The sequence below is a fragment of the Lepus europaeus genome, chromosome 15, assembly GCF_033115175.1.
Source record: "Lepus europaeus isolate LE1 chromosome 15, mLepTim1.pri, whole genome shotgun sequence".
Taxonomy (NCBI): Eukaryota; Metazoa; Chordata; class Mammalia; order Lagomorpha; family Leporidae; genus Lepus; species Lepus europaeus.
The window spans coordinates 77807239-77819937 of NC_084841.1; the positions used below are offsets into that span (position 1 = coordinate 77807239).

The window sequence follows — 12699 nt, forward strand, 5'->3', positions numbered from 1 at the left end:
TTTATTCAGCTTTTTTTTTTTTTAATCCTTCCTGATGAAATTAGAGTCCATGCAATTGACAGAATAAGTTGTGAAATCTTAAGATTTGCTAATTTATTTCAAATTTTTATGTTTTAAGATTAAATGAGAGAATACTTTGTCTAATTGATTTTTTATGACTGAAATTAGTAGATAGTCTTTTCACACTATTTGTCACTTCCATTCAAGTATAAACATTGCATCTGTTTCTCTGTAGACTGATAATTCTATAGAAACCAGCTTTAAAACAGAATGCTTTCTTAAATTCTCTCATCATAGTAAAATTATTTGTGATAACAGTTTAGTCCTGACTTGTGGTTATTTTACTGGACCTTCTACAGGATTAGGTTGAGATTGGTGTGAGCTTTGGTTCCTAATCCCTAAGATCATCCATGGTTTAGCCAAACACATGGAGACTGAGGATGACTGAAACAGCTCAGTTCTAGCACACGTCTTGATCAGCTGTAATTTGCCATGCTAGGTGCTAAGGATAAAGCAGTGGGGGGAAAAAAAAACAGACCAAAATGCCTACCTGCATGAAATGTGGTTAGGTAGCATTTGGGGGCATACAGTAAATAGGACATATATTCAAAAAGCTCATGGAAATTGAACAGACAAAAAGTCATGGATTTAAAAACTGTTGGTGGCAAAATAAACTTACTGATCTTTTAAAAAATTATTCATTTTAAGGCCGGCGCCGCAGCTCACTAGGCTAATCCTCCGCCTTGCGGCGCCGGCACACCGGGTTCTAGTCCCAGTCGGGGTGCCGGATTCTGTCCCGGTTGCCCCTCTTCCAGGCCAGCTCTCTGCTATGACCAGGGAGGGCAGTGGAGGATGGCCCAAGTGCTTGGGCCCTGCACCCCATGGGAGACCAGGAGAAGTACCTGGCTCCTGCCATCGGATCAGCGCGGTGCGCCGGCCGCAGCGTGCCTACCGCGGCGGCCATTGGAGGGTGAACCAACGGCAAAAAGGAAGACCTTTCTCTCTGTCTCTCTCTCTCTACTGTCCACTCTGCCTGTCAAAAAAAAAAAAAAAAAAGATTCAAAAAAAATTATTCATTTTAAGGGCAGAGTGATAGGGAGGAGGTGGGGGCAGGGAAAGAGGGAAAAAGAGAGTGAGAGTGAGAGTGAGATACGGATCTTGTACTCCTTGGTTCTTTAAACAGCCACAACAGCCAGATCTTGGCCTGGCTGAAGCAGGGGCCCAAACACGGGCCATCTTTTGCTGCTTTCCCAGGCACATTAGCAGGAAGGTAGGTCAGAAGCCTAGCAGCCGAGACTTGAACTGGCTCTCCCATATGGGATGCTGGTATCACCAGCAGCAGCTTCATCGGCTGTGTCACAACACCATTACATGAAGCCTATCATTTAATTCTATTTTTGTACAAACTTTTTTTTTTTAATTTTTATTTATTTATTTATTTTTTTTGACAGGCAGAGTAGACAGTGAGAGAGAGAGACAGAGAGGAAGGTCTTCCTTTTGCTGTTGGTTCACCCTCCAATGGCTGCCGCGGCCTGCGCACTGCGGCCGGCGCACCGCGCTGATCTGATGGCAGGAGCCAGGTGCTTCTCCTGGTCTCCCATGGGGTGCAGGGCCCAAGACTTTGGGCCATCCTCCACTGCACTCCCTGGCCACAGCAGAGAGCTGGCCTGGAAGAGGGACAACCAGGACAGGATCGGTGCCCCGACCGGGACTAGAACCCGGTGTGCCGGCGCCGCAAGGCAGAGGATTAGCCTGTTGAGCCACAGGGCCGGCTGCACAAACTTTTTGAAGTCCTCTCATAAGTAGAATATATTGTATATTAGATGTGATAAGTGCTCTGAAGAAAAATAAAGCAGGGGAAGGGGCTAAGGGATTATGTTGTGGTTGTGGGGGGGTGGTAGAAGGGTTAAAATGTTAAATAGTGTGTCCAGGGAAGGTTTCATTGAGGAAGTGACATTGAAGCAAGATTCCAAAGACCTGAGGGAATCAGCTGTGTGTTTATTAGAGAGGAGGCTGTTCCAGGAGAAAAGAAATCATAGGTGCCTTTTACAGATGATCAAGCTGTTCAGAACTCTTTCAGGATTCTTCCAGTTAAGCCAACGGTGTCGATTCACTCAGGGTTTTTGCCTTGACAGAATGTCCAGCAAGGAAGTGAAGACGGCTCTAAAAAGTGCTAGAGATGCAATCAGGAACAAAGAATACAAAGAAGCTTTGAAGCACTGTAAGGTAACCAATGTGTATTCTTCCACAATAAAAGCACGTTACCCACTGATCAGCGTTACTGACTTGTAGTATGTGTTTCATGTGATGTCCAAATCAACAAAAGTAGACCCAAGTAACTTCACTTCGGCAGTTAACTCATTGTTGTTGTTGTTATTTTTTTGAAGCTACATTGTTATTATAAAGAATGGAAAGTGGGCAGTTGCTGGAAGTGTTGTGAATGCACTTCAGCCTAATAATGTGACTGGTTTGACTCATGGAAAAGTTCTTAGTTTTCTAGAAAGCACAAAACCCTAAGAGGCTCATTTCATTAAAAAAAAATTTTTTTTTAAGATTTATGTATTGATTTGAGAGGCAAATTTACAGAGAGACAGATTGGTCGGAGCTGTGCTGATCTGAAGTCAGGAGCCAGGAGCTTCTTCCAGGTCTCCCATGTGGGTTCAGGACCCCAAGCACTTAGGCCATCTTCCACTGCTTTCCTAGGCCATAGCAGAGAACTGGATCAGAAGTGGAGCATCTGGGACTCTAAGCAGCGCCCATATGGGATGCCGGCACTGCAGGAGGCAGCTTTACCTGCTACACCACCACACCGACCCTGAGGCTAATATCGTTTTCGCTGCCAGTTTTTGTTTTTCCTTCCCTAGAACCTATTTGCTTTCTACTTCAAGCTAATTTATTTGCCTTAGCCAGTAGCTGTTATTTCTGAAAGCAGTATCTCTCTATATAATTTTACTCTGGTTGGCAATGTGATTGAAACTTTCCCCACTATTTTGAACATACGTGGTATCCTCACATTGCGGTGAATTCACTTTCCTGGCCTATACTTTTCATCCCACCTGATGGATGGAAGTAAAATCCATCTGTGTAACATGGAGAAACAGCAGCATGGGAAAGGAAAACGTGGAAGTTGGATGAAGTGATGTGAGAAGAGAAGAGCAGCCGTGGGAGCGTGGGGTGGCTGCTGTTCTTTTATACCCAGTGTTCTCAGAGAATGGTGATGGAGACATTTGATGGGGCCGTGAGGATCACTTGGGCAGCATTTAAAAACATGCCTTGTGTTTCAAACCCCTTCCAGTCCCTGAGTCCAGTCGTGTCTTGCTCCCCGAGGAATCTGAACCCAGGGAGGCCAGGCAGCAGTTCTGAGGGGGACCCAGTTAGTGATCCACACAGACTCCCAGACTCTCTCATAGACTTTCATTGTGTTGTTCTTTGTTTGTTAGCTTCCCAAATTTGATGACCTACTCTTCTAATTTTTTAACCAGACAGTGTTGAAGCAAGAGAAAAATAACTATAATGCCTGGGTTTTTATTGGCGTTGCTGCGGCTGAGCTAGAACAACCTGACCAGGCCCAGGGGGCCTATAAGAAAGCTGCGGAGCTAGAGCCAGACCAGTTGCTGGCGTGGCAGGTATGTAAACTTTCTCCCCCGTGTTACAGGGAAGGATGCTTCTGTAGTTGTCGAGAGTTAACTATGTTAAAATAAGCACTGGAACCTCTATTTGCCCCATGCAAGGATTAAAAAAAAGTTAAATCTATTGCTCTTCTAAGTCTAAAAGTTAGTTTAAAAAAATAATTGGTGCAGAGGATGTTGTTGACAGTAGCATCCTATCCAGCGGGTTATTTCTGAGCATGAGGACTCAGAATGAAATACACTTATATACACCTGCAACTGAATTAAGTGTGCACAAAGACTAATCCAGAATGTTCTTTATGCTTACTAAATGAATATGTTATCTAAAAATAAAACACTATAAAATTTTTCAATTCTGTATCTTTGAGTACAAGTTAAATTTTTTTCTTACTTAGTGATCTTAATCTTTTTAGTTGGATTCCCCAACTTTTAATTTTTAATACTTTGCTTCATACCTCAGTAACATCTTCAGACCTGATTCGTAGACTGCAGAAAGTATGAACCTGTTGTCTCAGATTCACTAAATAAGAATTTGGTTGGGATATCAGAAAATAGAGAAATGGCTGCTTTTATAATGTACTGACTGGTAGGATATCTGATTTCGGTTTGAAGCGACAGTGATACTTTCTACAGATGACTTGGATTTTTTTGTTGTTGTTGACCATGTCATAAAAGTAGTATCATGTCAGATAGATCTTAAATTAAATCTCACCACGTGCAGATGCATGCCTATAAAATACTAATTGTGTAGCGGTAATATGTTAATTGTTTTGATTATGATGACCATTTTGCATTGTATACACATATTAAAACAACATATAAATTTTTAGAATATTTAATATTTATATATCAGTAATAATTAAGCTGCTTTTAAAACATGCCGAAAAAATTTTTAAAGGTAGTCTTACAAGGTAAACTGTAGTGGTTAAAATTGTAGAAAAACTATTGAAAATGTGTTTATTTTGAAACACTTCAAATGTATTTTCATAAAAAAGTTGTGTACTGGGCCCCTTTATGCCTATCACCCAGAGTTCACTGACAGTATTTTTTCACCTGTATTTTGACTTGATCCTTCCCATCCCCGATATTTGGAGGCAAATTCCAGATATGTAATTTCATCTGCAAGCTGTATCTTTTATCACAAGTTATCTTTGTAGATAATCATTATGTGGCAAATAAATGAACAAATGTGGCATCATCATTTTGGAAAGGATAGCCTCTCTACTTCCTCTTTCAGGGATTAGCAAGCCTGTATGAGAAAAGTAATCACCTCAGTGCTAAGGATGACTTGCCTGGTGTTTACCAAAAGCTTCTGGATCTTTATGAAAGGTAAGGCGTGTACAAGAAAGGCCATTTTTTTTAAGTTTGGATTGGAATAAATTAACTAAAAATTATATAGAAATAGTAACCCGCACATTTACTTGGGGTTGGCTTTTCTTTTTGTCACAGAATCTCTTGATTGTGACTGAAATAGAATGAAAATACCATTACTGAAAGGAACCACTAGGTTTGGAACTTTGATACTATTTTCAGTCTCTGAAGTCTTTTACAAGAAGCTTGTTGTAGAAAATTTTACTGTAGTATGGAAGAGAATGTATTCTAATTTGAAATAGTTCCTGAAAATATTGGGATATTTCTATTTTAGCATTTTAAATCTTTGGTTGTTTTCATTAATAAAATTCAAGTCCTTCTTTGTTGTTTCTCTAAGTGTTGACAAGGCAAAGTGGTGTGATGTCTGTAAGAAACTCGTGGATCTGTATTACCAGGAGAAGAAACACCTAGAGGTTGGTTAAAGATTTTCTGGGGATCCTAGATTTCTTTTAATAAAACCATTATTAAAAGGAAGCTTTTACTTAAAGGAAAATTTAAAAATCATATGTAATCTATTGAAAAAAATTTTAAAAATAATACAAATTGCAGTGCTTTGAAAATTGTAAATTAGAATTCAGATTTAAGGTAACATAATTTCTAAACCTTTCTGAAATGGGACGGAGTGTGAATGAACTAACTCAGAATGTCATCTGTGGAACTTATCTGTGGTGCCTGCATAGCTGGTGCTCTCAGTTTTGGGGGTTGGGCACGTAGCCATCAACTCTGTATCTGTCCTGCTGTGTCTGTCACACTTCTGATGTTAGGGCTCTTTGGGTTTGTCCAGTCAACTCATTTCTTTATGGAGTTCCTAATAGATATGTTCTGTGCTTTGGCTGTTTTTAATGTGTTAGCAGATAAAAGTATTTTTATTTGCACATTTTACATTTTTTATTGGTGCTTTCAGGATTTTAAAAAAATGCCATTTAAAAATCTCCTTTTGCGCACAGGTGGCTCGAACATGGCACAAACTGATCAAGACTCGGCAGGAGGAGGGTGCGGACAATCAAGAGCTTCATCAGCTGTGGAGGAAATTGACTCAGTTGCTGGCCGAGAGGACAGAGGATCAGAACAATGAAACCCAGCAATTGGTATTGATGTGTTTATTCCTCACAGTCTGTCGTATTGTTCATTTAATTAAATTTAGAAAATGGAAACACAGTGACATCATATAGAAATGTACCTTATGTCAGATGAGTTATCTTGTAAGTACGTAGTTTTAAATTCATAGAGGTTCTTCGTGATGGAGATAGATATATCTGTTTGTTGTCTCTTCCTAAGTCTAGATGGAGAGTCTGGATGAGGTGGAATTGCTACTCAGAGTTTTTGAATTTCATTCCTTTATATTCATGAGACTCCTCAGTAAGTCAATAACATAGTCACTGTAAAAAAGACACTATGTAAAAATTGAGTTTCACAAAATTAGAATTTCTAAAACACTTTTCGGTGTTGTTTGTTTATACTTAAAAACTGAGAGTACTGAATTACTTTGAGGCTTAACTATAGCTAGACTTTAGAGTATATTTACTGGATTATTTATATTTAGAAAATATTCCTTTTTAATGTGTAGATTTTCAAATAATTGAATTTTTTAAGAAAACATTGGTTTTAAACTGTAATTGGAAATGCCTCTGTTGTCCTTTTTTTCCCTATTTGCAAGTTTAAAAGTTAGCTTAATTTCTTATGATAAATAGCTACTCAATGTGTGTTTGTTCAGTTGAATGGAATTTTTTTTTCCTAAACAAGTATGGACTCCATATAGGATGGAAAGTGCATTTCTGTTTTTGTTTGTTAATTCATTCACTTATTCATTTATTTTATTCAGAAAGCAATTTACTGAGAACCCAGTACGTGTTGGGCAGTATCCTACGCGTTGGGACCAAAAATGTGATAAGTTTCAATTTGTTTGATAATGGTGGCTAATCAGTAAGCCAGCCCCCTCATTGCTCACCCAACCTTGCTCCTTCTGGGGCAGGGGGCCCTTGGGTCATCAAGGAGGGCACGGAGGGAGAAGAGCAATGGAGCAAGCAGCATGGAAGAGACAGGAAAAGAGAACCTCTGCAAGGGCCATGCTGCCGGCCCGGCGGCCCTACAGTTTAGCGGAGAGCAGGGGCACGCTTGGCCCTGTAGGAGCTCCAATATCCAAGGGTTTATCTCTACATAGGTTTTGTTGTAGAAGAAATTGAATGTTGACAGAATTAGGTAGCTTATCAATTTCCATTAAAGCCTATCTTTAACATGGCTACATTATTATTATTATTATTTTTAAAGATTTATTTGAAAGAGTTACAGAGAAGGAGAGGCAGAGAGAGAGAGAGAGAGAGACAGAGATCTTCCATCTGCTGGTTCACTCTCCGAATGGCTGCAGTGGTCAGGACTGGGCCAGCTTGAACCCAGGAGCTTCATCTGGGTCTCCCATGTGGGTACAGGGGCCCAAGGCCTTTGGCCATTTTCCACTGCTTGACTAGGTGCACTAGCAGGGAGCTAGGTCTGAAGTGGAACAGCTGGGACTCAAACTGCAGCCCATGTCGGATGCTGGTGCTGCAGGCAGTGCCCTTACCTGTTGTGCCACAGTGCTGGCCCTGACTTCACTTTTTTTTAAAAAAATTGCCAGATTGCCAGAATAAGTAAAATGTCTTTTAAGTTGACTATACTGCACTCCTCCACAAATACAATTAATTATGCTTACAGCTTTAAGAATTGATTTTTAACTGTTAGAAATAAAAAGATATGGGGCCGCCACTGTGGCATAGCAGGTAAAACCACGGCCTGCAGTGCCAGCATCTCGTATGGGCACCAGTTTGAATCCCAGCTGCTCCACTTCTGATCCTGTTCTCTGCTGTGGCCTGGGAAAGCAGTAGAAGATGGCCCAAGTCCTTGGGCCCCTGCACCCACGTGGGAGACCTGGAGGAAGCTCCTGGCTTCTGTCTTCCGGTCGGCGCAGCTCCAGCCATTGTGGCCAGTGGGGAGTGAACCATTGGATAGAAGACCTCTCTCTCTCTGCCTCTCCTCTATCTATGTAACTCTTTAAAATAAATCTAAAAAAACAAAAAGAAATAAAAGGTTGTGGGGAGGTATTTTCACCTTATACTAAGTGTTCAGAAAAAATGTGTCATCTATTTTCTAGTTGTAATAATTTCATTCCTATTCTTTAAAATCCATTATGCTAGAGTGTTTTAAATTAGGTTTCCTTTTTTTTCAAGATCATTAGCTCTAGCAAAGCAGCCTAATTTTATATTTATTTGGAAAGACTTTGTACAATATTTACCAAAGGAAAATTTGATGTGGTAAACTATATTTTGGGTTTTTGTTATTAAATCATTCATTTTTAAAAAAGATTTATTTATTTATTTAAAATTCAGAGTTACACAGAGAGACAAGGGAGAGGCAGAGAAAGAGAGAGGTCTTCCATCCTCCGGTTCTTTCCCCAACTGGATGCAACGACCGGAGCTGCGCCGATCCAAAGCCAGGAGCCAGGAGCCAGGAGCCAGGAGCTTCTTCCGGGTCTTCCAGGCCATAGCAGAGAGCAGATCTGGAAGTGGAGCAGCCAGGTCTTGAAACAGCGCTCATATGGGATGTCGGCACTATAGGCGATGGCTTTACCCGCTACGCCACAGCGCCGGCCCCTAAATCACTCATTTTTTAAAATGTAGAACTTATGTAAACAGATGATAGAAAGTGCTTGCCTGGGGTTCTAATACTGCTTTTTCTGTTCAAGACAGATTTAAAATGGCTCTTTTGTAATTTTCTTCAAAACCAGCCAACACTATTTATGAGAATTGATTTCATTATAGTGTGGTCATATCCCTGTTTTTCTTTCACCAAAAGTATAACCTAACTGTATAAGAAAATTATTTAAGGGTTGAAGATTTTACAGCATTGAAAATGTTCCAGAGAATGTGCTAGTGATGTCCGAAGAGAGGCTTTAGGAAGGATGTGAGTGTAGCAGCTGCTAGCATTTGCGAGTATCCTCTGGTTGACTGCTATGGAGGAGGTACTTGGAAGTATGTTTTATTAATGTTGCTATTTTGTAGTCACTTACTAGTCCAGAGTAATCTGCTGGCCAGTTGGAATTGGAATACATGCCAAAATTTACATATACATTTCTTTCCTCTTTGAAATTGTCAGGGGCAGAAAATAAGATTTATTTGCAGCTAGTTGAAAGGATGGTTTATAGGAGGCAGTTTTGTACATTGAACCACTTGTCACTTTCGTAAGGATGCTGTTGATGATAGCTTTTCTGTGTGCTTGTTTCAGCTTTTAACTGCGTTTGAGAATGCACTGGACTTAACACAGAAGATTCCTAGTGAAGACCATCAAATGCTTTATAAGCATTTCATTCATTGTTTATCCAAAGTAAGTTGAGTATTTGAAAACTCTAATGTGACTTTTACGTATTTCTAATTAGGAAAATGTTCAGAAATATATCCTACTACTACTGGAATTTAGTTTTTCTTGCTCTTATATTTTCAAGTTTCCTCATGAGTCTGCCAGGCTGAAGAAGGCCTGTGAAGGAATGATAAACATCTATCCCACCGTGCAGTATCCGTTAGAAGTTCTTTGCTTGCACTTAATTGAATCAGGTAATTTCTTTATTAGACTGAATGTTCTTGAGTTATGTGATTGTGTGGAAATGATGTTGTTGTCAATCAAAGAGTGTTTCAGTTCTTACTATATGTAAGTTACTGTTTCAGTGTTTCTAGATGTGAAAGGAAGTGCATTGTGTAGTCTGTGTGTTCTCCGAAAGGCTAATAAAATAAGAAAATACATGAGTACTGAGGAATTGTGAGTTACAGCATTCCAGGTTGGTTAGTCTTTTTTTAAAATTTATTAATTGGGGCTGGCACTGTGGCATAGTAGGCTAAACCTCTGCCTGCAGCACTGGCATCCCATATGGGTGCCAGTTCTAGTCCTGGCTGCTCCTCCTCCAATCCAGCTCTCTGCTTATAGCCTAGGAAAGCAGTAGAAGATGGCCCAAGTGCTTGGGCCCCTGCATCTGCATGGGAGACCAAGAGGAAGCTCCTGGTTCCTGGCTTTGGATTAGCCCAGCTCAGGCTTTTGTGGCCATTTGGGGAGTGAATCAGCAGGTGGAAGACCTTTCTCTCTGTCTCTCTCTCTCTCTATCTCTGCTTCTCAAATAAATAAATAAAAATTTTAAAAAAAGATGATTTCTTTTTTTTTTAAAGATTTATTTATTTATTTGAAAGTCAAAATTACACAGAGAGGCAGAGAGAGAGAAAGAGAGAGAGGGAGGGGTCTTCCATCTGCTGGCCCATCTCCCCATTGCAGCCATTTGGAGAATGAACCAGAAGATGGAAGATCTCTCTCTTTCTCTCTGCCTCTGCCTCTCTGTAACTCTGCCTTTCAAATAGATAAATAAATCTTTTTTCTTGTTTAAAAAAGCAAAACAAGCAGTGAGTATCTTTCACAGTTGTCATCTGTTGAAATTTTTTTTTCCACACTAAATGACCTTGATTTGTTGCTGAAATGGGAAGGCTAAGAAAGGTTGGTTTTTCAAATTCAGACAGAAAACAGCTTCTTTGAGATTTTTAGATCTTGAAATATTAGAAAGTCCAAGTGAGAATAATGTATGTCCTGTTTTTTTTTTTTTTTTTTTTTGCTCCCAAGCCGGATTTATTTAAAAGAACATTTCTATAGTGTTCATCAGTCTCTCCAGGATGTTAGAAATGAATTGATTATTCAAAAAAAAAAAAAAACTCACGTCTCTTTTTTGTTGTAAACTTTAAGAAACTGAATTCCAGTAGCTCTCACTTAGGTTTTTTTTTTTTTTTAAGATGTATTTATTATTTGAAAGTCAGAGTTACACAGAGAGGCAGAGAGAGACAGAGACAGAGACAGAGAGGTCTTCAATCCGCTGGTTCACTTCCCAATTGGCCACAATGGCCAGAGCTGTGCTGATCTGAATCCAGGCGCCAAGGAGCTTCTTCTAGGTCTCCATGTGGGTGTAGGGGCCCAAGGACTTGGGCCATCTTCTACTGCTTTCCCAGGCCATAGCAGAGAGCTGGATCAGAAGTGGAGCACTCGATACTCGAATCGGCACCCACATGGGGTGCCAGCAGTACAGATGGTGGCTTTACCCCTTCACACAACGCTGGCCCCGGTCTCACTTAGTTTTTATTCATCCTGGACCTTTTCACAATATCTTGGAGTTTGATCAATCATCACTGATAAATTTAGCTTGCATTTTTAAGAAATAAAAATATACCAAACTGTTTTTAGAGTTATTAAATCTGGAAACTAAGACTCCTTTAAATGTTAAAAAGAGCAAATAAGTGAAATAAATGATTTTCTATTAAAAAGCAATGAGACCTGTTTCCTCCCTGTTTTTACCCCTCACCATGGAGTTTATTTGGCTAATATTCTCAACAAAAATCAGTGTGGAGAATTGGATGGGGAGTTGAAGCTGTACTGTTCCTTTATCTCTGCACACAGGATAATTAGATGGTTGGTGTTGTTACTGTTGCGAGTTGCCTTTGACTCTGGGAAGTGTTTCTCAGTGTCATTTGGTCAGATGTAGAGATGATGTTCCCTAGAAATCAACAGGAGAGCTTTCCCCAATCGCCTTTGTTTTTGTAACTGTTCCCCCAGGCATTAGCAAAGAGAATATGGGAAGGTTCTTGGTCTCAGCATTTTGGAAACAGTTTTCTTAAGCCTACCCACACTTTGCTTACTTATGTGCAGTCTTAGCTGCCTTCCTTAAGGATGCTTATTGGAGAGAGGCATGATAAACTTTCTTCATTTCATCCTGGGTATATTTTCTGTAATAAGGGCCTTTTGTGTGACCAAGGTAGTTTTTCATAAATTATGTTTCTGTGGAGTAAGAAATTTGACTGAGGTGGGTAGAAACGAGAGATAAAATTTCAGTGTTCCTTTTTAAAATTCTTTTGTAGGATGATGAAGATCTAAAATTTTCTGTAGTAATTCCCAGCCATTCTTTCTGCACATCAGTTAATGATGGCATTCTTAAAGGATCATCATGATCTTTGAATTTAATGAATGCCTGTTGTGTGAATGGTACTGCCCCAGTCTCTGCTTTCCAGAATTTATCATTTAGCTACAAATGCAGTAGAAGCAGTGTATCTGTAAGACTAGTAATAAAGGTGATGCATGGTATTAGCAAGTACTGCAGACCTGTAGTTCTTTAAGTATGATCTGTAGACCAGTAGTAGTGGCATTACCTGAGAACTTGTTAGAAATACAGATTCTCTGGTCTTAGATCAGCCCTGTTGAATCGGAAACTTTAGGGTAGAGTTCAGCATGCTCCTAACAAGTCCTTCATGTGATTCCGATGCCTGTTGTAGTGGCTGTCTAGGCAGTACCACTGGGAGCAAAGGAAAAAGCCACTGGTTTGTGTGGGTGGGCACAGGTGTGGTGTGGAACTAGACGTGTCTCTTCTTGGCATTTGCATTTATGGAAGCAGCAATGAGAACATCCTGGCAGGAGATTTGTGTCTGGAAGCACAGCAGTAGCAGGCTTGTGTCTTTTTTATTGGCCTACTAATCAGTTTCTTCCTGTTGTTCACATCTTAACCAAATACTGAAGTTCTAATTCTGTAGCCATTATGACTTCTTTTACATTTTGGTACTAATTTAATTTCTAAGTCAGTGTGTAGCATCTTAGTTGTAAATTGTGCATTGGTGTGCATCTGATTTTGAAAAACTTTAAATATGTAAGCAGATGG

The 12699-nt window shown here is 39.9% G+C and overlaps 1 protein-coding gene across 3 annotated transcripts in view; it reads left to right on the top strand.

Annotated features, from left to right (window-relative positions):
• SKIC3 (SKI3 subunit of superkiller complex) overlaps positions 1 to 12699 on the top strand; it is an 86941-nt gene that overhangs the window by 6910 nt on the left and 67332 nt on the right. For all 3 annotated transcript variants that reach the window (XM_062212391.1, XM_062212392.1, XM_062212393.1), the window contains 7 exons: positions 2136 to 2226; positions 3483 to 3626; positions 4867 to 4958; positions 5338 to 5413; positions 5948 to 6088; positions 9255 to 9353; positions 9472 to 9580. In XM_062212391.1, the coding sequence (XP_062068375.1) occupies positions 2137 to 2226; positions 3483 to 3626; positions 4867 to 4958; positions 5338 to 5413; positions 5948 to 6088; positions 9255 to 9353; positions 9472 to 9580 (751 nt within the window). In that variant the 5' untranslated portion in view covers position 2136. The remainder of the gene's footprint in view (positions 1 to 2135; positions 2227 to 3482; positions 3627 to 4866; positions 4959 to 5337; positions 5414 to 5947; positions 6089 to 9254; positions 9354 to 9471; positions 9581 to 12699) is intronic.